Consider the following 25,731-nt stretch of genomic DNA (forward strand, 5'->3'; position numbering starts at 1 on the left):
TTCACTGGACCACGGACCTCAGGTTGGGCCTCCTCTCGAAGCTGGGCTAGGCAGCACCAGCCCCTTCTTCTCCTGGGTCAGGTCACTGCCATCAATAAAGGGAGCACTGACCACAGGCTCCATTATTCAATCCTCCTTCTCCCTGGGGAATGATAGACGCAAGAGATTAATGAACATTCGGTAGATAAAGTAGACCTTCCACTCGCACACAGAAAAACAATGTCATGCCCTGGAGCTGTGTCTGTGCTAATAGCTTCCTGCTGATGTAGCCTTGCAGCTGAGATACACACTCGCATATGAAGATGCCCATGATGCTAACCATAACACTTTACAACTCAATCCCTCAGAACTTGAGAGCGCTTTAGGCACATTATGAAATGTGTGACCTTATCAAAAGAACTCCTGCAATCTGTTATCTTGTATGCTGATTAACCTCAACTTGCACTTCAGCAATGATTGGATGCCCTTTGGCCCATGATCCATGTCAATTGGATAAAGCACATTACAGGCTTTCATTGATATGCAGCAGCTGTGCTTTCTATACGCTTGCCATCATATACATTCTCATATACCACTCTGTTGAAATTCAAATGGTGCGACTGCATTGTGAAGCCAATGACTCCTGCAGTGTCTCTTTGAAATGCATAGTAAGGCAATAGCTCCAAAGGACCTTCTCAAGGAAATCTTCCTCTTTTCTATCGGCTCTTACTCCACTTCAATGTTTTCAGTGCAAGCAGTTTGAGGCTGCCCCCTGAAATGGGCCTCGAGTGCAGTCCTGGATTCCTCCCACAATGACTCCGACCCCTCCCATCTAGATTCTTTTCCACTTTCAATTTGTTACTACGTCATTACTTTGTGTTGGCAAGGCAAGGTGTTGCGTTAAGATTTTACTATGAGACGAGCTTCGACCCTCCCTCTGTTAGTGTCTCTCCAAACTTCCTGGACCCCCAGTGTGCAAGTAGAGCTCCCTCCTGTTATCCTAGTAATCCTAGATCCCATCGCAATTGTGGTCAATATTCCAACCCTCCCACCTGAACCCATAACTGTTGATATCCCAATGCCCACTGTGGACCTCATCCCTCCCAATCTCTAGGCTGTGTGCACGGTCATGTACAGAAGAGAACCCTCCTCAAGCCAGGAAAGTTTTGAATATCCCCTTCTATATTACGATTTCCCCTTTACAGGCTGCAGATGCGTCCCCTGACCATCCCATCTGCAGCCCACTCCAAGCCAGACAAGGTGATAATAAAACTATGACCACGCCCTTCACAGCAAGCTGTGCCTTATCCCTATTGAGCACACAGCCCTTTCCCCTCCCTGAAGCAGGAGCACAACATGTGCCATGCATAGCCCCAGGGCTGCCTTTACTCTCGCTTCCTGACTACTTGGCCCCAGACCAGGGACTATGACTGCCTTTCAATGATCTCTCTCATTTCTTCTTTACTCCTGATACAACACAATGCCCCTTCACCTGCCACCCCCACCCCCCACCACAAGTCTCTGTGCAATCCGTCCCTCATGTGCAAGCCTTTCCCCTCCCCTATCTCCATGAGTCTCTGTGCAAGCCTTGCTCTCTTGTACCACACTAACACAAAGGGCAGAACTTTGCCCCTTGGTGAGCATGCGGGCCCCACTGGCTCGGCAGCGGGTGGACAGCCGACCCCCGCCGGGAAACGGGGCCTGCTGCCATTTTGAGGGGCGGGCCAACCGTCCAGCGGCCTGCCCGACAGGAAGAGCTATGCCGGGGGGATGGATTCCCCAAGTGTCAAAGTGTGCTCTTCCGTGCATGCGCGCGACAGAGCGCACTGCTCCCTGAGACAAAGTGCTGTCTCAGGGAGATTAGTGACACTGTCAAAAACATAAAAAATAGAGAAATAAAATATTATTAACATGTCCCCCTTATGTGACAATGTCACAGGAGATGGAACATATTAATAAATATCACATGACATTTATTAAAGTTTTTAAAAAGGAACATGCAACCTCATCCCGCCAGTGGATGAGGTTTCATGTATTATCAGAAGCCCATTGGGGCGCCTGGCGTGCCTGCCAGCCTTAAAGTTGGATGGGCAGGGCCTTTAATTAGCCTGTCAATGGCCTCAATTGGCCATTGACAGGTCGGCGGGCAGACAGCTGATTTCGCTGTCTGCCCGCCTTCCTGAAAATTTAAAGGGACCGGGATGACGTCAGGCACGCGTCATTTTCCCATTGGCGAGTCGGCCCCGCCCCCAAATCACCGACAGGAAAATTCTGGCCAAAGCCCCCTAGAATTCCAGAGTCTGCATGCAAGACCTCCAATTCATTCTGTTTTGTTCCCATTCCACCCCCTACTGTTTCTGCATTCCAATCTTTAATGTCAGGCTCCAACTTCCCCACCCTCTGTCTGACATCATCTCTCCCCCCACCCCCATCACCACCCAGTGTTAGAATGCTGGTCTCTGTCTCATATGCAGCACTGCCTGAGCCCCATTGAAGACACTCTCCCGTGGACCGGAGGTTATTGGTGAGAACCCGGAAAGGCGCTATTGCAAATAGGCTTTAAAGGTTGCACTTACCTCGAAGTCAGAAGCGAAGTGAGGGCGGACAGCTGCACGCCACTTTTTTCTGAATGTGATTCGGACTAGTCTTATTTCCTGCTGACATGGTGCTAGGTTGGGAGAGGCTGTGAGATTTCAGTGAGTGGCATTTTTAATGAGCATTCATGACATGATAATACATGCAAATGGAGTTGTCATCATGAATCAGCAGGAAACTCAACCTGCCAGTCAGCTGTGGAAGTGGTGAGGGGAAAATTCCAAACTGCTAGTAGGTTTTCGATTTTTGGCCTTGCTCCAAACTTTCCAGTCCCACCCACCACACTGCCACAGGCTCGAGGGGAAAATTCTGCCCTCAGAGTCTATCCATGGTTAAGCACACAGGCTGCTGACATTGTCTCTAAAAGTAAACATCTTGTATCTTCTTCCCAGTAAAACTAGAAGTCCATTCCAGGAGCCTTGCAGGGAAGTATGCAGTCATATTAAAATTGCTACATATTGATCAATACGGGGTGCTATTTTTATTTTTCTTGGGATCAAGTATCATTGACAAAGCCAACATTTATTGTGCATCTCTAATTGCTCTTGAGCAGGTGGTGATGCTGTCTCTTTTCTGTGGTAGGATGATACAACTGAGTGGCTTGATAGGCCATTTCAGAGGGCAGTTAAAAGTCAATCATATTGCTATGGGTGTGGAGTCACACATAGTCAGGGCAGTTAAGGGTGGCGGATTTCCTCCGCTGAAAGATATTATTAGTGAACTAAATGGGTTTTTACAATAATCCAATAGTTTTATGATCTTTATTAATGAGACTAGCATTTTATTCCAAATTTATTAATCGAATTTAAATTCTTTAGCTTCCATGGTGGAATTTTATCTCACATCCTCAGAGCATTAGTCTGGGCCTCCAGAATACTAGTCCAATAACATTACTGATATGCTACCGTCCCCTAACAATGCTCAGTGGCACTGGAAACTGATAAAACTGAATGATGGCCATATCTTACTATTACCTATCCAGATGAAAATTAAGTTTTTAACAAATATTACTTCAATTATAGGCTGTTTATAATATTTAATTAAACTGTTAAAGATAAAGTTTGCAGGAGACTAGGGAAAGAACTAAAGTCTGAATAGGGATTTTCTTTTCATCCGGAATGCTTCTTTTACAAGGAAATTATGTGAATATGTGCAAGTTTTAGAAGTAAGCATTGCAATTTCAAACACAATCTTAGAAAATTTCATAGAACTAATTGATATAATTGCTTCTACATTTTATCATTTCATTTTCTTCATATATTTTTAACATCTCAGATCCTAGTTAAAATGTTTGCGACAAAATATTTACCTTTGGTTTGCAACAAACCACACTTGAAATCAACTTTTAATTAATTGATCAACATACCAACTTTTATGGCACAATATTAGTCTCTTTCTCCCATATACGAGGGAATCACCTACCTCTGGTTCTCTTCTCTCATCTGCTGAAGGGATTTTAAGTTCCCGACCCTGATCATCATTGGGATCAAAAAGATAAATGTAGTCTGAGGAATAACTAACAAGAATTTCTTGTCCATCATTACTGTAACAGAGAGATGTAACTCGACAGGATTTATTGGTAAGATGTGGTGGTAAAAATCTTGCACACATTCCAGTGGTTGATCGAGTATTGTAACTACCTGCAAAGAAATAAAGATAATCATGCAGCAATTGAATTTTACAGCACAAAAGGCAGCCATTTGGTCCACCGTGCCTCCTTGAATTTATTAAAAGAGCTGTCCACCTTGTCTTACTACTTTTCCCTATGCTCTTTTTATTTAATTTTCAAATGTTTAAAAACTTTCCTTTGGATGCTGTTAATAATTTCTATTTCTCCCACTATTCCTAGTGCTGCATTCCATGTCCTACGTCTTTCACTTGCTTCTAACTCTTGCTTATCCATTCATAATCAGAGTATCGCCAGCAATGGGTTCTCTTCTTGCTCGAGCACTGTTACATCCCCACATCTACATTCTTCCCCTTGGACAACATCATTAACTGGTATGGAGTCAGATTCTAGGCATACAATACAGCCATCCAGCTCTAATTTTCAACCACCACTTTCAACTTCTCCACTTCTTTTGCACTGTCTGCTTGCCAGACTTTCAGTCTTGGTTGAGCCAAAATTTCCTCCAGCTGAACATTGGTGGGACAAAAGGCAAAGTTTTTAGCCCCCAGCATAAAGTCCATAGCCTTGCAACCAATCGCAGGCACCCCTCCTACCCATTGACTCAGGTTGAAGGAGACTATTTGCAACAAAAACAGAAAATGCTGGAAAAACTCAGCAGGTCTGACGGCATCTGTGGAGAGAGAAAAACAAAGTTAACGTTTCAAGTCCATATGACCCTCCTTGAGAGCTGACAGGTCATACAGACTTGAAACATTAACTTTGTTTTACTCTCTTCACAGATGCTGTCAGACCTGCTGAGTTTTTCCAGCATTTTCTGTTTTTGTTTCAGATTTCCAGCATCCACAGCATTTTGTTTTTATCTGAGGCTATTTGCAACCTTGTTGTTGCTCAAGCTGAGTTTCTGACCATGTATCCTTTCCATCGTAAAAACTGCCTATTTCCACCTCAGTAACATCACACACTTTTGACCCTGTCTCAACCCATCTGCTGCTAAAATCCTGATCCAGGTGTTTGTTACCTCCACCATGATAATTTCAATGCACTCCTGGCAGGTGTCACACCCTCCACCCTCTGTACGCTTTAGCTCATGAAATACTTTCTGCTTACATCCAATCTATACTAAGCCCTGCAAATCAATTACCCCTGTCCTTCCAATCTACATTGGCTCCCAAAGCTCAAATTTAATATTCTAACTTTTATGTTTAAATTACTCCCTTTCCCTTCCATCTCTGTAATTTCCTCTAGTCCTACAATAACCCCGCATTTTGTTTTTCTAGCTCTGGCCTCTTGGGATCCCCCACTTAACCCCACTATTTGCAGCTATTCCTTCAGCCACACTTAGGCACCACATTCTGGAATTCCCTCCCTAAACCTTTTTGACTCCTCATCTCACTCACCTCCATTACAGTCTAAAATCCACCTCTGACCAAGCTCTTGATCCTAATCTCAACCCTCCTAATATCTCCCTCTTTGCACTTCTGTGAGGTACCTTGCAACAATTTTTTTTCTATGTTAATGGTGCTATATTACACAACCTATCCTTGTTTTTTAAAACAGCTTTGTAAACTTGTTCTCTTACTTTTAAATATCTGCACTTCTAAACCAGAGTTTCTCTGCTCCTCTATCTTAAAAGCTTTACCTTTTACCATGTATCTTCTCCCCTATTCTTCCAGCATTGCCCCTCACATTTCTCTGCAATGGGTTTTATTTAATGACATCTATCTGATGTGTATATGAAACAAATAATACTACTGAGGGCTCTAAAGCACATGTTAATGTGCCGTACATGAAAGTGATGTCTACCATCAAGTTCTACATTTAGCTACCAATTAAAAGTTACCTAACATTTCGCCATCTGGGTCATTAAAAAACTTTAACACCCTGTCACAGCCTGCAGACTTTAAACAAAATCAGATCTCTACAAAATGTTAAATACTTAAGAGTATAATTAAACTGCAATATTGAACTTGTAGAAGTAGTGGCAATTAAGGTTTCCAGGTTGGCTAAAAGACCAGACCTGTTGTCTTAACATTTAATAAGCTATCTGTACCATTAAAACACAGTAAACATTCAAATTTCCTTTATTCATTAAAATTTACATTATGGATCCACTCCATATGCATATTCCCTGCTGAAAATCATCCTAAAGGGCTATCTATATAGATTTTGTAATTGAAACCAAACTTTTAATTGAATTTTAGGCTGCATGTAAAGTTAAATAGGCTTGCTCATATTTTGGATAGCAAAGTTTAAATATGAAATACCTGTAGCTCTTGTGCCAAGCATCCTTCGATCATATATTCTCACAGAGCTATCTGAGCAGCCAACAGACAAGTAGAATGGCATTAAGGGGCAAATAGCGATTGAAGTAGCTGCACGACGACAGTTTATTAAAATGTCCTGTTTTGAAAGAGTTTCAAATCTTAAGGAAATTGTCATCTTTATTTTTAAAATATACATTTCTTATTAGGAAATTTCTACCTCAAAAATTTAATTTACAAAATTTTGATTTACAAAATTTTCACATTTGAAATTGAGAAGTTTGACTATACAACGGGCAGATGTCAGCAAAATATTCATATCAAACCTCAGATGCAAAAAACAGTGACAGCAGACACAAGCAGAACGCATCATCAAGTAACAGTCCAGAAAAAAGACTCCCCACACCGCGCCCCCCAAAGACAAACAAGTATGGACACAAAACAGGTTTGCTTTACCCTCTGGCTTATCTACAAATCCTTGTTATTTACGTGAACCTAAATACTGTTACACAATGGATAGCAAAATTGCAGCGACACCCTCTCTCAACTTATCACACAAATTTTCAGATTAGAATTATCGCACTGCCCAATTGTTTTATGCTTCAATGATATAATATTGGAAGTTATGTTTTGAGACGTTTGATCAGAATACATCTTTCAAGCAAGCATGGTTTATTTGCAGATAGGTCCTTTCACTAACTTTACTAGTCTGCCAAAGCAGTGGACTAATCAGACCCTTTGCCATTTTTTTTAAAAAAGATAAAATCTGCAGAGCTAGTAGTAACACTAAGTACCGACATAAGCGCCCACAATTTTGTCGGAGTAAAATCCTGAAGCTGCCAAGCAAAATTATTTTACATTTTTAATGCCCATGTTTTCTCACAGCTGATACATACAACAGTAACCATAGGAGCAATTCTAAAATAATCTGCAGTAACCAATTTGTTTTAAATTTAAGTGGCTCCATGAAAAGAAAGGGAGAGTGTGCCATGACTGACTCAAACTGCAGCTGACTGGAAGCAACTGAAGCAGCAACACCGCCTCCCCACAAGCACCCTCGCCCTCTAAAACGCCCACTTGAATATGCTGTTAATTCAATTTTCAGATGAACACCTGAGCATTTATATTAGCAACATCTTTACATTGGGTTTGTTAAATGTATATCTATGCATTTCTTAAACTCACATCTTTGCAATCTTCTTTTGTACAATTCGTCTTCACTCTCACATCAAACCACCTTACTGTACCATCTTCACCACATGATAGAAAGGTGTAAGGATCATTTGGTACAGTCATGATCTGAGCAACAAAAAGATGTAAAATCAATTGGTACTATCATGATCTGGGAAAATTAGCATGTAGGATTTCAAATGGCTGCTCTTCGTATGTGAGCAAGGACAGAGGGGTAAATTTTCAACCTGCCGCCCAAGCAATAAACTATCATTGCAGATTGGCTGTCCATTACAGAAACCGCCCAATTTTCCTTTCTGAATGAAATCAATGGAAATTAAAATCAGGAAATTTCTATAATAGGTGGCTGATCCACAACAGCAGTTTTGCGCCTGGGCATTAAGTTGAAAATCTACCCGAGTGCTGACTGACTACTTGGCCATTGGAAGGATTCAAAGCTAGGTGCAATTTAGCCTTCACAAGATATCCATACATGCATCTGCCACAAGCAATCATAAATATGAACTTTCTTTTTCTTGCTCTTCCTAACTCAAAATATTCTTAAACCAATTGCAATTCCTATTCCTAGACTAGCTGAGATTAGCTAATTCAATACTACAAATCAAACTTGCAATTTTTCTTATCTATAGGGACTCGGTTTATTTGGATATGGTGACCTAATGACTATGTTGCAAAAATAGCAATCCAGAAGTCATGAGCTCAAATTACAAGTTGTGAAATGTAACTGAATAAATCTGGGAATTTATGGGCTGGCACCTGCAAACGTGACCCAGGAAGCTGCTGGATTGTTGTTAAAACCTAATTGGTTCATAAATGCCCTTCAGGGAAGGAAACTTACCACTACTTCCTGGTCTGGCCTGCATGTGTCTCCAGTCCCGCACTACATGAATCACTCTTAATGCTCTTGAGGCAACCAATGTTACCCACATTCCAAGTACAAATATTTTTAAAATGTTCCACACAAGGCATTGCAGCTACTCACTGGGCCATGAGGCATTCCAAGATTTTGTTTAGATGGCTTTTACTAACCCTAGAAAAAAGGGACCTGGCCTTAACCTACAGAATTTAAAATGAACATTGTAGTTTAAAATCTAAAATATTAAGTAGAAATATTAAACGTTTGGATGATTCATTATTGCAATGGGTTTAGGAACAATGCATGAAAGAGATTATGTAACATTTAATATCTTGTTAGATGAATAAAAAAAAATTCTAAAGGGAAGCCTGTGATTAGCTGAAGAACCAGAGGCGAGACAAGGAGAACTTCTTTTAACATAGCAAGTTCTTGCAATCTGGAATGAATTGCCTGAAAGGGTCGTGGAAGCAGATTCAATAATAAACTTTCCAAATGGAATTAGATAGTTCTTTCAAAGAACCGACACATGCACAATGAGCCAAATGGCCTCCTCCTGTGCTGTATTATTCTATGATTCTACTTAGAAGGGGTAAAGTGTACCAGATATGGAGAGTTTCCATTAAAATGAAAGAAACGGTACAAAGGCGAGGTATTTTCCCCCACAGATTGGGGTAAAAAGTCAACCTACATCGTTGTCATTCAGCATTGAGTAATGCTGGTGCAAATTCTATTTTCTCAGTTAGGGGATGGTGATCAGCAAAATGAATCCAAAGAGGGAAAAAATATATTTTAAAATGGCAAAGAACCCAATTACATATTTAAAAATGAAGCCATTTTTGCAAAAATAATTTTAAATGAATTGCGGTATTTGTGTATAATTATATGCAGCATGATCTTGAACTTCGCAACTTCCAAAGTGAATTTTAAAATTTTAGGTTTGGATAAAACTATAACTTAAAGAATTTTTTTTGACAAAGTCTGAAATATTGATTATCAGAAGATTGAAGAAATTAAACTGAATAGAATTATATTTAATATGCTATAAATGCATGGGCCAACTGTGCTTCATAATTTTAAGATTACATTGTATGCATTGCACTCATGGTGTAAACTTAAATGAAGAACAAAGTGTAAACCCAGTCAGTTACTGCCAACTTGCAACAAGAGATTGAAAATAGAATCATAGCAGCCCATTATGTATTTAATTGCATATATAGGTAGCCAGCCAGCATCTTAAAATGGCATTGTGTTTCAGTTACGTATAATTGTTTCAGTAAGCTCAAACTATTTCAAAAGTCCCCAAGATTTTTTTTTATGGAGTAGGACATTAGTTAACTTAATCAAATGACAACACAGGCCGAGCATCTTAACGACCTAACTGATTTCCAAGATCAACAAAGGTAAAACACCAAGAAAGAATTGACATATAAAAACTTGTAATAGTTGCTGCATACATTATATTGCAACGTGAAGTTTGAGACAGGAGTGCAATTTTACTTTTTTAAAAAAAAATTAATTTAGCTCATACTAAAATGTAATATTTTCTATTTATACAGGACCAAATCAAAGTCAAATTATGTCTGGGAACTGTGCTAGGCTTCCAAATTTTCATTTGGTGATACCACACATTATTAGCCTTTAATAATGGAAACAAAAAAAACTGAATGCCAGTTGACCTTTTTGCACAATAACACACTTACCAAGTATAATAATACTTGGACTGTATCATGAATAATCTTCTGTACACTGTAGATATTTCAACTACCCAACAGATAAAAACAGATGACACCCACATCCTCCAGGCAGAGTTACGCCCAGCAGGACTGTGGACTTCTTGAACACCATTTAATGGATTTTGGGGCATGGGTAGAGGAAGAGGGGAAAAGAACAAATCTGTAATCCACATAGGTTGTCAGACTAGATGAAGCTGAGTTAATAATTTAGAAGAGCAAGGAAATAATGAAGTAAAGCCTTGCCTCATTGAAAACTTTCACTATCCTTTCAAAGCTCTTATCACTTTTAAGAAGTTTATGGCACAGGACACATCAATTATGGCACTCATGGAGCATCTGAGCGCATTAATTTAGAAACTATCTTCTCTTAGCTCACAAAAATAAACGTTAAACTCTTACATGAAATATAAACATTAATTTAATCATCTTTGATTTACTGTAAAGTGTTTTTGTATTTTGTTATTCTTCACCCATGATATCATCACCACCAACATTACTATATTACCTCATAAGCTGTTCCATAGTGGCAGTTAAACTGACACTGTCGATTTACTTCTGCATCTCGCTCTGTGTTTGTATAAAATATGACACCATCTCCTGAGCAGGAAATAATCTGTTTGTCACTGGTGTGTGGAAGAAACTTTGCACTAAAAATATTTGCTCGATGGCCTGAGCGTATGGTTGAAAGAATCTGAAACCAGAATTTAAAAAAAATAAAGAGACAGACAGTTGCCATTAAATAACTCAAGCAAAATTATCTTTAGACAAGTGTAAAGGGTAATTATTACAGGGCCGGTTTGGTTATCCTGCAATCTTTGTTTTCTGCTTTATACAAAAAGTAATACATTAATGAATCCTAGCAGAGCACAACTATTCCTTCATCCAGTTTACAACTTCAGTGGGAAGAAGTATCCCTTGACATTACATAAAATGATAATATTTATCTTTCATATCAGTTTTCAGGGCTGCAATCAATTATTGTTCTCCAATGTCTACCAGCAGAATGCAATAAAACAGCCATTTTTGGAATTTAACTAAAATAATAGTCCTCCTTAATATTTACTTGCAAATTACATAACTACCTTTTTATGAATTTTAGAGAAACCAGCTCTTTAGGTTCAATTAGATTTTAAAGTTACATCCCACGTAACTAGATATGAATCCAGGGACATGCTATAATTTTCAGAAAAATATTAAAAGACCAAAAGGGTAGTTTGGGGCACCTTGTGTCACATAATTGAGGACACAGGTTTTATTGTTCACTCCACTAAGTATCAAATCTAAACAATGTTGAGCAGCGGCTATAGGGAAAAGGAGGCCCTCTTTGACACAGGCTTCCTGCACCTTTTTAAATAAAAAGAATGAAATTCCATTTATGTTTAACAGTGCAATTTTCAACACACACTTTGATATTTGATCATATTGTATTTTCTGTCATACATTATGACTTAATTTACCTTTCTACTATATGGATTGGTTATCACTAGGTTGGTGTCATCAGATCCTGATAGAATGTATTCTCCTGTATCATTCCAGCAAATCGTGTTTACCTGTTGCAAAATATGGAACAAACATGTTTCTAGAAATGCAGTTAACCCTTGTTATAATTAAGTTATCCAGCAGCTTTTCATAAGAGAAAAAAGTGTTCATAAATAATGATCATCTAAAAGTTAGTCACAAATAGACTACATTAAATAGAAAAAATGTTAGAAGTTGAAAGGAAAACAGAAAGAATAGAATTGGTGAAAAGAAAGAGATGGATAAAGGAATGACAGTCCACCAAAAGTAGCGAAAATAATATTTAAAGTTGTGTTTTCAGTGTTCAATCATTTGTGGTCAATATTGCAATAGAGCTTTAAGTAGCTTTATAATTGTAATGGTTGGATTTCCCATGTTGTGTCATACAGTGGTCTTTCAACTGTTGTCTTTATATTGCTATTTCCTCCAGCTTTTGACTCTTTCCTTTTCTGCTTCACTTCCTAACTTTTTATAAATTTCCATATGTGCCTTTTTCTTTTCTCTGGCTTTTACTTCTTCAGGTGCAAGTAAATGGACGACTTGTTATGGAGTAACAATAAAAGGAGCAGTCAAGGGCTGTTGGCTACGTTTTCAATGTTGGTTGTGAGGAATATGCAGCTTGCAGCCTCAGCAGCTCTCCTCTCATCCTTAACACCCATCGCTAATACTTCTCCTTCCTCTAAACTCATGATCTCCATTACCTCCTTGCCTTCCCATTACCCCCTTCAATGCCATCAATGTCCCAAACTCATTCCCATTACTACCTCTTTCCCTTTGAAATATCAGTATAACCCCCATATTCTACCATTCCACTTGCTTTATTGCCTATCACCTTATCCTGAACCCTCCATGCATTCCCAATGCACCCCTGGGGCAGGTGACAAGAGGCTAGCAGCCTGCTCATTGCCAGTGTATGAGCGACCATTATATACTTGCTGAGTGTAACAATATATTCATCAATATTTTTATGGATGGAGTCTAAGATCAGGATCATGAGTTTGGAGGACATGAGTTACAATTCAAGAATGCAAGATTCAAAGGGTGATGAAGGCAAGAGGTCATGGGCACCATTTGGTGGGCACCAGGTTAGAGGTTAATATACCCTCAGGAATAGCATACAGATTGGGTTGGCTAATTACAAAATTGATTGGTTGGTCAGGGTACACACCAAGAAAAGCTGGTATCTGTGTAATACACAGTCTGAAATGTGTGGCTGGAAATGTCATGAAGTCCACAAGGAAGGCCTGGGTGCCCTATTTATTAGTTGGAAAGCCTAAAACTGAGATTTTAAATGCCTCATGATGGATGAGCAAAGACAAACAAATCGATCTCAGAGTACAAATACACCAATCACAAAGCTGTGCCACAGGTTACCAAGACCATAAAGAAAGCAAAACAATCAAGTTTTATTTCTAGAGGGACAGAATTGAAAATTGGGGAAGTTATGCTAAACCTGCTATGAAATTTGGTTAGGCCACACTTGGAGTACTGTGTGCAGTTCTGGTCGCCATATCATAAACAGGGTATAGAGAGCGTGCAGAGAAGATTTACAAGGGTGATACCAGAAATCTGTGGGTATACATATCAGGGAAAAGGTGAACAGGCTGGGTCTCTTTTCTCTTGAAAAAAGGCTGAGGGCTGACCTAATAAAAGTCTGATAATAGAAAATTTTTAGAAAGCTGGGTGGGAGGGTGAGCTGTGAGGAGGATGCAGAGATGCTTCAGTGTGATTTGGACAAACTGAGTGAATGGGCAAATGCATGGCAGATGCAGTATAATGTAGATAAATGTGAGGTAACCACTTTGGTAGCAAAAACAGGAAGGCAGGTTATTATCTGAATGGCTATAAATTGAGAGAGGGGAATATGCAACGAGACCTGGGTGTCCTCGTACAGACCATTTAGGACTGAGATGAGGAGAAATTTCTTCACCCAGAGAGTAGTGAGCCTGTGGAATTCACTACCACAGGAAGTAGTCGAGGCCAAAACATTGTATGTTTTCAAGAAGGAATTAGATATAGCTCTTGGGGCAAAAGGGATCAAAGGGTATGGGGAGAAAGCGGAAGCAGGCTATTGAGTTGGATGAACAGCCGTGATCATAATAAATGGCGGAGCAGGCTCAAAGGGCCGAATGGCCTACTCCTGTTCCTATTTTCTATGTTTCTATGTTTAAAATTATGCAATATTTTGATAAAGTGGTTGGAGAGAATGTTTCCACTTGTAGAGAACAGCTTAATTAGAGGTCATCAATATAAGACAGTTGCCAATGAGTTACCAAGAAATCCAATAGAGAATTCAGAAGAAACCTCTTTATCCAAGGAGTGATGCTCATGTGGAACTCACCACCACATGGAGTGGTTGAAGTGAATAGTATAAATGCATTTAAGGAGAAGCTAGGCATGCTTATGGGGGAAAAGGGAATAGAGGATTACGATGATAGATTTAATTGGGCAAAGAGAAAAGTCTTGAGTGCAGCATTGATGTCAGCATGGACTGGTTGGGCTGAATGGCCTGTTCTGTGCTGTACATCGTATGTAACACGTAATGAACAAGAGGAAAATAATCTTAAAATTATGTGGAAACCTGCTGGAGTTGTCAGGGAAATCAATGATCTAACTGTACAGTACTCTAGCCAAACTACACCTTGAGTACCATGTTCTGTTCTGGTCACCAAGGCGCAAGGAAGATAGTTGAGCGCAGCAGACAGTGTAGAAAAGAATTTTACAAGGCTGATCCCTGGTATCACTGATCTGAGATATGGAGGACAGACAATTGCCTCTGGCTTTTCAGCCTGGAAGAGACAGCTGAGAGGTGTTCAAAAAATAAAATAGTAAATGATATGGAAAAGGTAAATCTGGAATATTACTTTAAATTACATTTTGGCAATTGAATAAAAGGTTCCTGACTATACAATGAAATTTTAGGACTGATATCAGGATCTCTGTAGAAAGTGATCAACAATTGGAATAGACTTCCAAATAGAGTGGTAGAGGCATAAACATTAGATATACTTAAAAAAACAAATGAATATTGCAATGAAGACTGTAGGGTAATTCTGGGTTGATTAATTAATACAAAAACTTGTATTTATGTAGCTCCTTTAATGTAATAAAATCTCCTAAGGCAGGAGTATTATAAACAAAATTTGACACTGAACAACAGAAGGCAATATTAAGACAGATGGCCAAAAGCTTGTCGAAGAGATATGTTTTAAGGCACGTCTTGAAGGAGGAGAGAAATGTAAAGAGGCAGAGGGGTTTAGGGAGGGTATTCCAGAGCTAAGGGCCTAGACAGCTGAAAGCATGGCTAACAATGGCGGACCAATTAATATTGGGATGGCTCAAGAGATCAGAATGAGATGAGCACAAATCTCAAAGGGTTGTGGGGCTGAAGGAGATGGTAAAGGGAGGGCCAAGACCATGGTGGGATTTGAAAACAAGGATGAGAATTTTAAAAATTAAGGCGTTCCTTAACCGGGGGCCAATATAGGTCAGCGAAAACAGGGTGATGGGCGAACGGGACTTAGTGTGAGTATGGACACACCAGCAGGGTTTTGGATTATCTCAAGATTACCGAGGGAAGAATGTGGAGGGCCAGTTAAGATTGTGTTGGAACAGTCAAGTCTAGAGATAACAAAGGTATGGGTGAGGTTTTCAGCAGCAGAACTGAGGCAGAGCTGAAATCGAGCAATATTATAGAAAGTGGAAATAGGTGGTCTTAGTGAAGGTGCAGGTATGTAGCCTGAAGCTCATCTCAGGGTTAAATATGACTGAGAACAGTTCTGTCTTAGACAGCTGACAGGAGACTGATGGAGTTAGTAGCTAGTGAATAGAGTTTGTAGCAGGGACGGAAAATAATAGCTTCAGCCTTCCTTCCCAATATTTCATCGGAGGAAATTTCTGATTAGCCAGTACTGGATATCAGACAAGCAGTCTGATAATTTAGAGACAGTGGAAGAGTTGAGAGGTGGCACCGGTAGTGGCAAGGTGGATCTGAATGTCGTCAGTATACATGTGAAAACTAATGCTGAGTTTTCAGATGAGGTTGCTGAGAGGCAACATATAGATTAAAAAAAAACAGGAGGGGGCTAAGGATAGATCTTTGAGGGATGCTAGAGGCAATAGTGTGGGAACAAGAAGAGAAGCCATTGCAGGTGATTCTCTGGCTACAATTAGATGGATAAGAATGAAACCAGTTTCAGATCTGGAGCAGGAAACAAAATGCAAAGGTAAATGTACACAGGGAAAACTCAAGTTACATAGGCCTGGTTACGTAGCAATTATTAGCCTGCATAAAAAACCTGAGAATTCATTAGGAGGGGGTCCAGAGTTAAAGTCAGAGGTCCTGTGGTGGAATAACATTGATGTAGGTAGGGCGGAATCACCATGGAGCATCAACAAACTGTTGTCTGTGTTTGGAGACAGGTGTATAGAGTAAGATCCAGAAGCTACTTAAGGGTAGATTGCTGAAGGATGCATTGACGTAGGTATTTTTGTGGGAAAGTCAGGGAGGTATACAGCATCAGTTGCAAGATAGAAAGATGGTGGCGAAACTAAAGGTCACCATTAAATCCTGATTAATTAATACAGAATGTTTGGTCCCCCCATTCATAATTATCTTGTAATGCAGGACCGTGCTCATTAGTTTGGTAGCAAAATATCACGGTCTACTTATATGGAAATTATAAGGGAAATTTTAAGTATCTCAATTATAATATGCACTATCTTGGACGTAATGCATCAGTTAACTTTAATTAGTTGAGATGCAACTTTCAGCCAATATAAAAAGGAGAAGAATGGGAATAGAAACAAATGGGAGGACCCTAACCACCTTTTTGTAGTATCTCTCTGGGCTTTCCAATGGAAAGCAGCATACCCCTAACCAGAGGCAAAAAGATTATCTGGTACTTTGGGGGAAAACAAATTAAAGGAGGTTGAAGTAATATAGATAACCAGATGTATACTAACCTGTGATATAATGAAGACAGAAAAAAGTACTGTCGCACATATTTTTAGCTTGGTTAAAATGGAAAGCCATTCACTTTTCAGAAGCTAATATTTTGGCTTATTAAGCATCTTTATATTCCAGTACAAGGCAAAAAATGATGAATACCGTTCCTTTGACCACTGCTAAAGCATATTTTAAAAATAAAAATAGTTAACTGTATACTCACACAACCATCATGAACATTCAATTTAGCTTCAAGTTTTAATCTTTGGATAAATTCTCTTCTTCCTGTATTAAGAACAATTATCAAAGTAAGAAATTAACCATGGACCAAAATATAGGTAGCAAAATATAGAACATTGAGAGGGAATTATTACCAATATCAATGAAAGTGCAATAAAGCATTAGGATAGATCTGCTGTCTAAGCCAAGAGTAGGGGTGTCAAACATGACAACAGCAATTACTACTTATACAATCCTCTGATTATTCAGCCATCAAAAATAAAAACTACATATGGAGAGATGATAACAACATAGCCTTTCAGCATGAATCACATGTGACAATAGCTAAGATTTTAAGAAATCAAGTCTCTTGGCTACAAAGAACTAAAATGGACATGACACATTCAGCAATCAACAGCTACAGAATAAAACTGGAATTCCAGTTTAATTGACACCTACAGTATAGACATCAATGGAGAAAGGAAGGTTAGTCATTCCCTGGGGCACCTGAAGCAGGAAAAACAGATTGAAGTATCTCTTGCAAAACTCCTGCTGGGTCAAAAAATGTCACTTATCAAGTTAATGGGGATTTCTGCAAGCTGAATGTTTGTATCCTACTAATCAATGATAGGATGACATTTTTTTCCAGCTGTGATGGAAGGCGAGAGAAGAGAATGTAAAAAGATAAGGTTAAAAGAAGCATGGTGCACTAACAATTTCAGATTTGTGTGATAAATCCAGTTGTCAAGGTACAAGGTTCAACTTTGCTTCAATCAGATCAAATTGTATACTTGTCAATCTAATCAAAATAAGCTGCCAGTCAGCTGGTATTTATGTTCCATTTTCCTATCAAATGCAAATTGTTGGCTTCATAGATGAACTAACACTTTAGTCAGTAGCTTGCACAATATCAAAAGAGTGTATACTTCTATGTAAAACACCCACTACACAGAATCAAAGTGATAAAATACAAATGTTAAATAAATAATAAAAATGCACTATTTACAGCATCTGCATGTTGTGCATTTATTGGCCACAAAGTCAGCAGCAAAATGAATTATTTTGAATAGTGAATAATGAAGCTAGTCATAAATGTATAGCATCTCGCTTTCATCTCCTGTTATTGAAAGCATTCAAGCTTTCACAATGAGTGCCTGCCAGTAAAGCACTAAATGGCTATTTGAATCCACTACTGAAGATTAGCATTGTCCAAAGATAATGACCACTGGCAACCAGGTAAGACTCTGATCAATTAGGTAATAATGTATCTTTTCCAGCAATTGAGAGAGATTAGTAAGATGTTTTTTGAAATATAAGATACCGTACCAGGAATGAAGAGTGTTATTTTTCACTCCAATTACATGTAAAATGCCAACAGCAATTGCTCAGCAACAAAATTTAATACCCGATTTGTCACTTGTGTGCCAAAGCTAATAATGTGGAGAAATACTTCAAACAAAACAAGGAAGTGCAGCTAATTATACCTGGTATAACCTGCTGGTATAACCTGCCCTGGTCAGATGTCAAAAGGAAGTGCCCAACAGTAAACAGTGAAAAAAACTGACACATTAACCCAAGGGAGGTGTCTATAAAGAATCAAGTAGGAAAAGACTGTATGAGCAATGCAGTGACATCTTACAACCATATCCTTGGTGTATCTATTGTTCATTCAATACATAAAAATGGTGACTGTTTTCACCATTTCACTAATTTCTAAGGATTACAAATCACAAAAAATATTGGACCATCATTTGTAGTCAGCTGCTATATGTGGCCAAGTTTGACTAATTCTTTTCAAGACCACTAAACAACTATTCCACTTTTAGGGAAAGAAAGAGGATAAAATTCCTTTCCCATATCATTTCAACTCATAGTATAACCTTGAATCAATTTTCCACTTTATTTGCACAAAACTCTTTAATCACAATATCAATCTTCTGCATGTAGACCGTTTTCAATTGTAAGTAATCAATTCTGAAGTGATCTGTAAATATTTAATAATAAAAATAAGACTTTCAGGTATGAAAGATTGAATATTGTATAATGCATAGCTAGCTCAAAACATCTGAGGCAAATTATAATACAATGAATGTAATTGAATTATCACAGAGACAGGAACCCAGAGATGATCACAACTGCATCACTTACAATGTTTGAAGAATGCAAAGCAATTAAAAATGGTTAACAGAACATTAGGTTGTATAGTCAGACTCAAATTTCCAGAAGTCCAGATCTGCTTTATAATCCACTGGACAACTATTTAGTTTTGATCACCACACCACAAAAGAGAACAGACTTACACTGAAAATGGATACAGAAATTAGAAAAATAGTCAAATGAGCAGCAAGTATTAAGGGATTATTAATGTTTAAATATTAAAATGTATTGTGATCTTGTTGTAAATTCAAAAAAATGTTTTCTCCCCATTCAAGCATCTGCCCCTTATTATTCAGTTATCTCCTTGAAATTCTGATAATTCATGTTTTTAAGGCATTAAATTTCCACTGTGTTATTTACATTGATAAATTCCGATTATTGGATAACTTATATTTTAAGCATAAAATAATGATTCAATTATCAGGAGCAAATACAAAGTAGTTAACCTTTTTAACTCTCAAATGGGACCTGAAACCGAGGCCTGCTCTACCCTCTCAGGGCAAACGTAAAAGATCCCATGGTGGCACTATTCGGAAAGTAGGATGTTCCGCTGATATCCTGACCAAATATTTATTCCTCCACTATCATGACAATGACAGATTATCTGGTCAATTATCTCACTGCTGTTTGTGTTATTTTGCTTTGTGCACATCGGCTGGTACATTTCCTTACATTACAACAGTGACTACACTTCAAACATACTTTATTAGCTATGAAACGCTTTGGGACATCTTAATGTCATGAAAGATACACTAGAAATCTTCTTTCTTGTGGCATGACATTCAAATTCAACCACAAACGTCACCACATCTGGGTCACAAAAAACCAGTGGCAAACAAAAAATAATGCAAGAGTTGTTTTTTTTTAAAAAGACTAATAATGAAGACCATTTTCCTTCCTGACTGTTTCCAGCTGCAGTGGAATCATAGTCATAATGTTGGTAATTCATGCAGACACACTAGACAAGCTGTTACAGGCAGCCTTCACACTTGCCACCAGGGGAGGCTGGGTTTGGTGGTGTTGGAAGGTTAGGAAGTAGTCCATTGGATAAATCATGCTAGAGGTGACCCAAGCACAGATAGAAGTAATGGTAGGAGTGAAGTAGAGTTGGAAATGGAATATGTTGTGAAGGTGGAAGAAAGCAGTTTTGATGATGAATCTCAAGTCTGTTTTGAACAGGAAATGCCACGTTTGGGGAAACGAAGTCAGAAGGTCAGTGGCACAAGCGTCGTGAGCAGTAACAATTACTTTGGTGCTTTTGAAATTTTAGTTCAAGAAGGAAAATGTCAGGCGGATAATCTAAGAGCACAGAGGAAATTGTGGGTTCCAGAAATGTGGTAGATAAGTACAGCTGCATGTTATTACCATTCGTATGGAAGCTGACCCTGTGAAGATGCTCCTACAGTCAACTGTCAAGCAAGACACATGGGGCTCATCTCCAGAATATGGCAGTATCACTGGCATTTCGTTCCATTACACCCAGATACAGTGACCACCACCAACCTGCCCAGCAAGACCAGCTGATGCTACTTCTATTTGCAATCCAATTCCCCAGTGACTGCTTCTTCTAACTCATTGACCCAAGTCCCAATGCTGCTATCTCTCATAGCTCAGAGGCAGAGACAAAGAAGGGTTTAAAAACAGAAGGCCGACAAGAGGAAGGAGAAAAAGCGAAAAGGGGTTTGGGGTGAGAAGCATCAGTGAAGGCAGAGAGAGACATTCAAATGAAAGCACACAAATAAAGAAGTGAAATTAGAGACAAATAAATGGGAAACCTGAAAGAAATCGACAATCGAAGGAGCAGAGAGCAATTTAGAATACAATGCTGTTTTGCTAAGTATATATTGCACTCTTAATCAAAAGCAGCCTACTCACAGGATGTATCACAAAGATCCGGCCGAATATTTTAACCTACTGCATTACCCAGTCCTTGGGGTTTAGTCCTTTCGTTGACATAGACCAACTTGAATTAGTAAACTGTATAACACAAACTTAAATAATTACCGTAAGAGTGCCCTGCTAAAGGCATTTATATATGTAATCAATTCTGACTGAGAATGCAAAATGGAATGACTTGAATGTGAGGCAGAGGAAAATGTTTTTAAAAGGAGACACCAAAATAAAATGCAATCAGGAAATTCCTATACAATAATATATACGCTTCACTAATGATAAATGGAAATTGAAGAACAGTCAATAAAGTTTGTATAATTGCAATACATTTAATTATATAGAATTAATTACTTTTTAATAATTCTTTGCATTAGAATTTCTGTAGCTGCTCACCCAATTTATTTTCTCAAAACACTTGCGTCCTATATTTAACCTTTGTGAATATACTGATACTGCATCACTCCATTCCTAAATTTAGATGATCCCTGTCATCATCATTTTGGATTGCATTACAAATTCTTGGGTTTTCAGTTGCAGCAATAATATTATAATATGCCAGCTTCTAAATGAAGTGTAGTATCTCTATATCTTGCATGAATTTAAAAAGCCTTGTTCCAAAATTTGGTTCCAGAAGTTATCAAATGTGTGGTTCACAACCTTCTGAGTGAAGAAATAGTTACTCATTTTAGTCCTAAATGATCAAACACTTATCTTGAGGCTGCGTCTGTGTTCTAGATTTCCCAGCCAGGGGAAAAAACCTCCCAGTATCAACCTTATCAAGCCACTTCAGAATCTTCTATGTCTCATGTGATCACCACTCATTCTTCTCCAGAGTGTATAGGCCCATTTACTCAACTTTCCATCATACAACAACTCTCCCATCCCTAGGATTAATCTAGCAAACCTTCACCGTATGCCTCCAATGCAAGAAATATATATTTCCTTAGATATGGAGACCAAAACTGCACACAGTACTCCAGATGTGGTTTCACCTCCATACCAAAGCTCCATACAAAACTTCCTTACTCTTGTACTCCAATCCCCTGGCAATAAAGGCCAACATCCTTCTTGCCTTCCTTACTGCTTGTTGTACCTGTGTTCCTTGTACGAGTACAACAAAGTTTCTCCCCCTGTCTGGCCAGTTGTATTCTATTTGTGTGGAGCCTTTCCTGCGCCTCTTGCGGAGGAGGTTGTCGGGATTGGTTCTGCGCGGGCCGGGCATCGGGGTGGTCCTTTCGGCTTATGCCGATGATGTGCTCCTAATGTTTAGTGACCTGGCTGACCTGCGGAGGATGCGCGAGTGCCAGGAGGTCTACTCTGCCGCTTCTTCTGCCAGGATCAACTGGGATAAATGTTCTGGACTCCTGTTCGGTCAGTGGCAGATGGATCCCCTACCCGAGGAGCTCAGGCCTTTCACCTGGAGCAGGACCAGCCTCCTCTACCTGGGTGTCCATCTCTGCCCTGCTGAGGAATCCTGGCCGGCGAACTGGAGACGAAAGTCACTGCTTGCCTGCGGCGCTGGACAGGATTGCTCCGAGTGCTATCTTACCGAGGTCGAGTTCTGGTCATAAACCAGCTGATCGCTGCCATGTTGTGGTATCGGCTGGTCACTTTGACCCCTCCCCCGGACTTTGTCACAAGAATCCAGAAATTGTTAGTCGACTTCTTCTGGGACAAAAGATTGCACTGGGTCGCTGCTGAGGTTCTGAGTCTCCCGCTTAGGGAGGGTGGTCAGGCGCTAGTGTGCCTACGCACACAGGTGGCAACTTTTCGCCTTCAGACCCTGCAGCGATACCTTTACGTTGAGCCTCCTCCTAGATGGTGTGCCCTGATGACGTATTTCTTCCGTCAGGTGCACGGCCTGAATTATGACGTGCAACTCCTGTTTATGGAACAGAGGGGCCTCGGTGGCTCCTTGCAGGCATTGCCCGTCTTTTACCAGGACCTGATCAAAGTCTGGAACATGGTCGCCTCACGACGCAGCTCTCCCCTGTCAGGAGTAGCGGCTATGGTCAGAGAGCCGCTGCTCAGGAATCCGCCCCTCCGTCCTTTTCAGTGGCTGGCGGAGAGGAGGGCTGTGGCCGCAGGGGTGACCAGGATTGGGGACGTGCTGGGTGGCGGAGGACTGGGCTGGATGCTCCCACAGGAGTTGGCGTGTCGCGCGTCTGTGAGTGTCCAAGTCGCAGCCGATGCCATGAAGACCTGAGAACGGTCGTGCTCGGACCCGATATTATTTTGGGTCTTGAGGTGGCCCAGGTGCGCGGTGGTCTTCCGTCTGAGCGTTCCCCTGTTCGGACAGAATTCCACATTGGCCCCAAGCCCCGAACCCTCCCTCGGGTGTTGGTGCCCCGCAATATGAGCAGCCTCGGGGACATGCCCTCTGTGCCATTTGGCACAGCAAAGAGGAGCTTTTTGTACAGACTGCTGCTGCACACCTTCCATTTTCTCGCCCTTGTCCGCCGCCCGGACACGCCCTGGCGTGCCTTGTTGCCGTCCGGTGGCGGAGGCCCCCGCTGAAAGGCCCTCTACGGAGGTGTCCTCCCCCTTTCTATCGGGGACCTGGGTTGGAGGGTGTTGCATGCAGCAGTCCCCTATAATCGTAGGATGCATAGGTTCACGGACTCCCAGGACACATGCCCTTTTTGCGGTCTTGTGGAGTCCGTGGACCATGCTTATATAGGGTGTGGTAGGTTGCACTCCCTTTTTAGTTACTTGAAGAACCTGTTATTAATGTTTTGTTTGCACTTCAGCCCCACGCTCCTGATCTATGGACACCCGGTGCGGAAGGGGGTCGGGAAGGAGGAGGACCTCCACGTGAACCTGCTCCTGGGCCTGGCCAAGTTGGCTATTAACAGGTCCAGGCAGCGGGCGATCGACGGGGGAGTCCCGCCCGATTGTTTGTCCCTCTTCCGCGGCTCCATTCACAGCCGGATGTCTTTGGAAAGGGAGCACGCGGTGTCTGCTGGCACTCTTGAGGTCTCCCGTGCTTGGTGGGCACCGCGGGGACTGGGGTGTTTTGTTGACCCCTTTAATCACATTTTGGTTTAAAGTTTGTAAGTTTCCTTTAAACTTTGTGCTTGGTTTTACAGCTGACCTGAATTAGGGGCTGTGCCTGATTTATCCCAATTTTGTTAATTTGGTTTGATTGGTTTAACTCATAAGAGTTACAATAAAGTTTCTCTGAGCATCAACATTTCGAAGTTTCACACCTTTTAAAAACATTCTATTTTCTATTCTTACTATCAAGGTAAATAATCTCACACATTCCCACATTGTGCATTTGCCACCTTGTTGCCCACTTACTTAACATGTCTGTACTTCTGTGCAGTTGTTCCTAAAACAATTGCTAATTATACATTTCAGCTTGATAAAATTTCTGTTAATTAAAAGGTATTAAGGGAAGGGGCAAAGGCGGATATACAGCAGAAAAGACTCTAGGGAGTCAATGGCCTACTTCTGTTTCTATGTCTACAGGCCATACCAGCTGCTCTGCATTACCAATAATCATATAAAGTGTAGCCTAGTCAGAAAGGTAGAATCATAGAATGGTTACAGCATAGGCAGAAGTCATTCAGCCAATCAAGTCTGTGCCAGCACTCGGCAAGAGCAACTTAGCTAGTCTTACTGCCTGGTCATTTTCCTGTAGTCCTGCAATTGTTTTTTAATCTTCAGGTGCTCATCCAATTCCCTTTTGAAAGTGACAACTGAATCTGCCTCCACCATTCAAGCAATGCATTCCAGACCCTAACCACTCACTGTGTGAAAATTGTTTCCTCATGTTGTCTTTGATTCTGTGTGTTCTCTAATCTTGATCTCTTAGCTAAAAGGGACAGTTTCTCCCTATCGACTCTGTCCAGACCCCTCATCATTTTGAATACCTTTTATGAAATCTCCTCAACTTTCTCTTCTCTAAAGGAGGACAACCCCAGCTTCTTCAATCTATCCATGTAACAGAAGTCTCTTATCCCTGGAACCATTTTCATAAGACCATAAGACATTGGACCGAATGGCCTAATTTCTGCTCCTTCGAATCTGCTCCGCCATTCAATCATGGCTGATAAGTTTCTCAATCCCATTCTCCTACCTTCTCCCCGTAACCTTTGATCCCCTTAGCAGTTAAGAACCTATCTATCTCGGTCTTAAATACACTCAATGAATTCTTCTGTGGCAATGAATTCCATAGATTCACCACTCTCTGGCTAAAGAAGTTTCTCCTCATCTCTGTTCTAAAAGGTTTTCCCTTTACTCTGAGGCTGTGCCCTCGGGTCCTAGTCTCTCCCACTAATGGAAACATCTTCCCCACGTCCACTCTATCCAGGCCTTTCAGTATTCTGTAAGTTTCAATCAGATCCCCCCTCATCCTTCTAAACTCCATCGAGTATAGACCCAGAGTCCTCAAACGTTCCTCATATGTTAAGCCTTCCATTCCTGGGATCATTCTCGTGAACCTCCCCTGGACCCTCTCCAGGGCCAGCACATCCTTTCTGAGATACGGGGCCCAAAATTGCTCATAATATTCTAAATGTGGTCTGACCAGAGCCTTATAAAGCCTCAGCAGCACATCCCTGCTTTTATATTCTAGTCCTCTCGAAATAAATGCCAACATTGCATTTGCCTTCCTAACTGCTGCGTCAACCTGCAAGTTAACCTTAAGAGAATCCTGGACTAGGACTCCCAAGTCCCTTTGCACTCCAGATTTCTGAATTCTCTCCCCATTTAGAAAATAGTCTATGCCTCTATTCTTCCTACCG

At 40.4% G+C, this 25,731-nt stretch overlaps 1 protein-coding gene across 6 annotated transcripts in view; it reads right to left on the reverse strand.

Moving 5' to 3' along the window:
- dcaf6 (ddb1 and cul4 associated factor 6) overlaps positions 1-25,731 on the reverse strand; it is a 178,344-nt gene that overhangs the window by 131,190 nt on the left and 21,423 nt on the right. For all 6 annotated transcript variants that reach the window (XR_005945770.1, XM_041210642.1, XM_041210641.1 and 3 more), the window contains exons 2-7: positions 16,935-16,996; positions 11,703-11,795; positions 10,751-10,936; positions 7,651-7,764; positions 6,469-6,604; positions 3,997-4,214 (exon numbers count right to left, since the gene is read on the reverse strand). Coding sequence is in view for 5 of the 6 variants with exons in the window: in XM_041210642.1 (XP_041066576.1) it covers positions 3,997-4,214; positions 6,469-6,604; positions 7,651-7,764; positions 10,751-10,936; positions 11,703-11,795; positions 16,935-16,996 (809 nt within the window). In the remaining variant the exon portion in view is untranslated. The remainder of the gene's footprint in view (positions 1-3,996; positions 4,215-6,468; positions 6,605-7,650; positions 7,765-10,750; positions 10,937-11,702; positions 11,796-16,934; positions 16,997-25,731) is intronic.

The sequence above is a fragment of the Carcharodon carcharias genome, chromosome 18 (assembly GCF_017639515.1).
Source record: "Carcharodon carcharias isolate sCarCar2 chromosome 18, sCarCar2.pri, whole genome shotgun sequence".
Taxonomy (NCBI): domain Eukaryota; kingdom Metazoa; phylum Chordata; class Chondrichthyes; order Lamniformes; family Lamnidae; genus Carcharodon; species Carcharodon carcharias.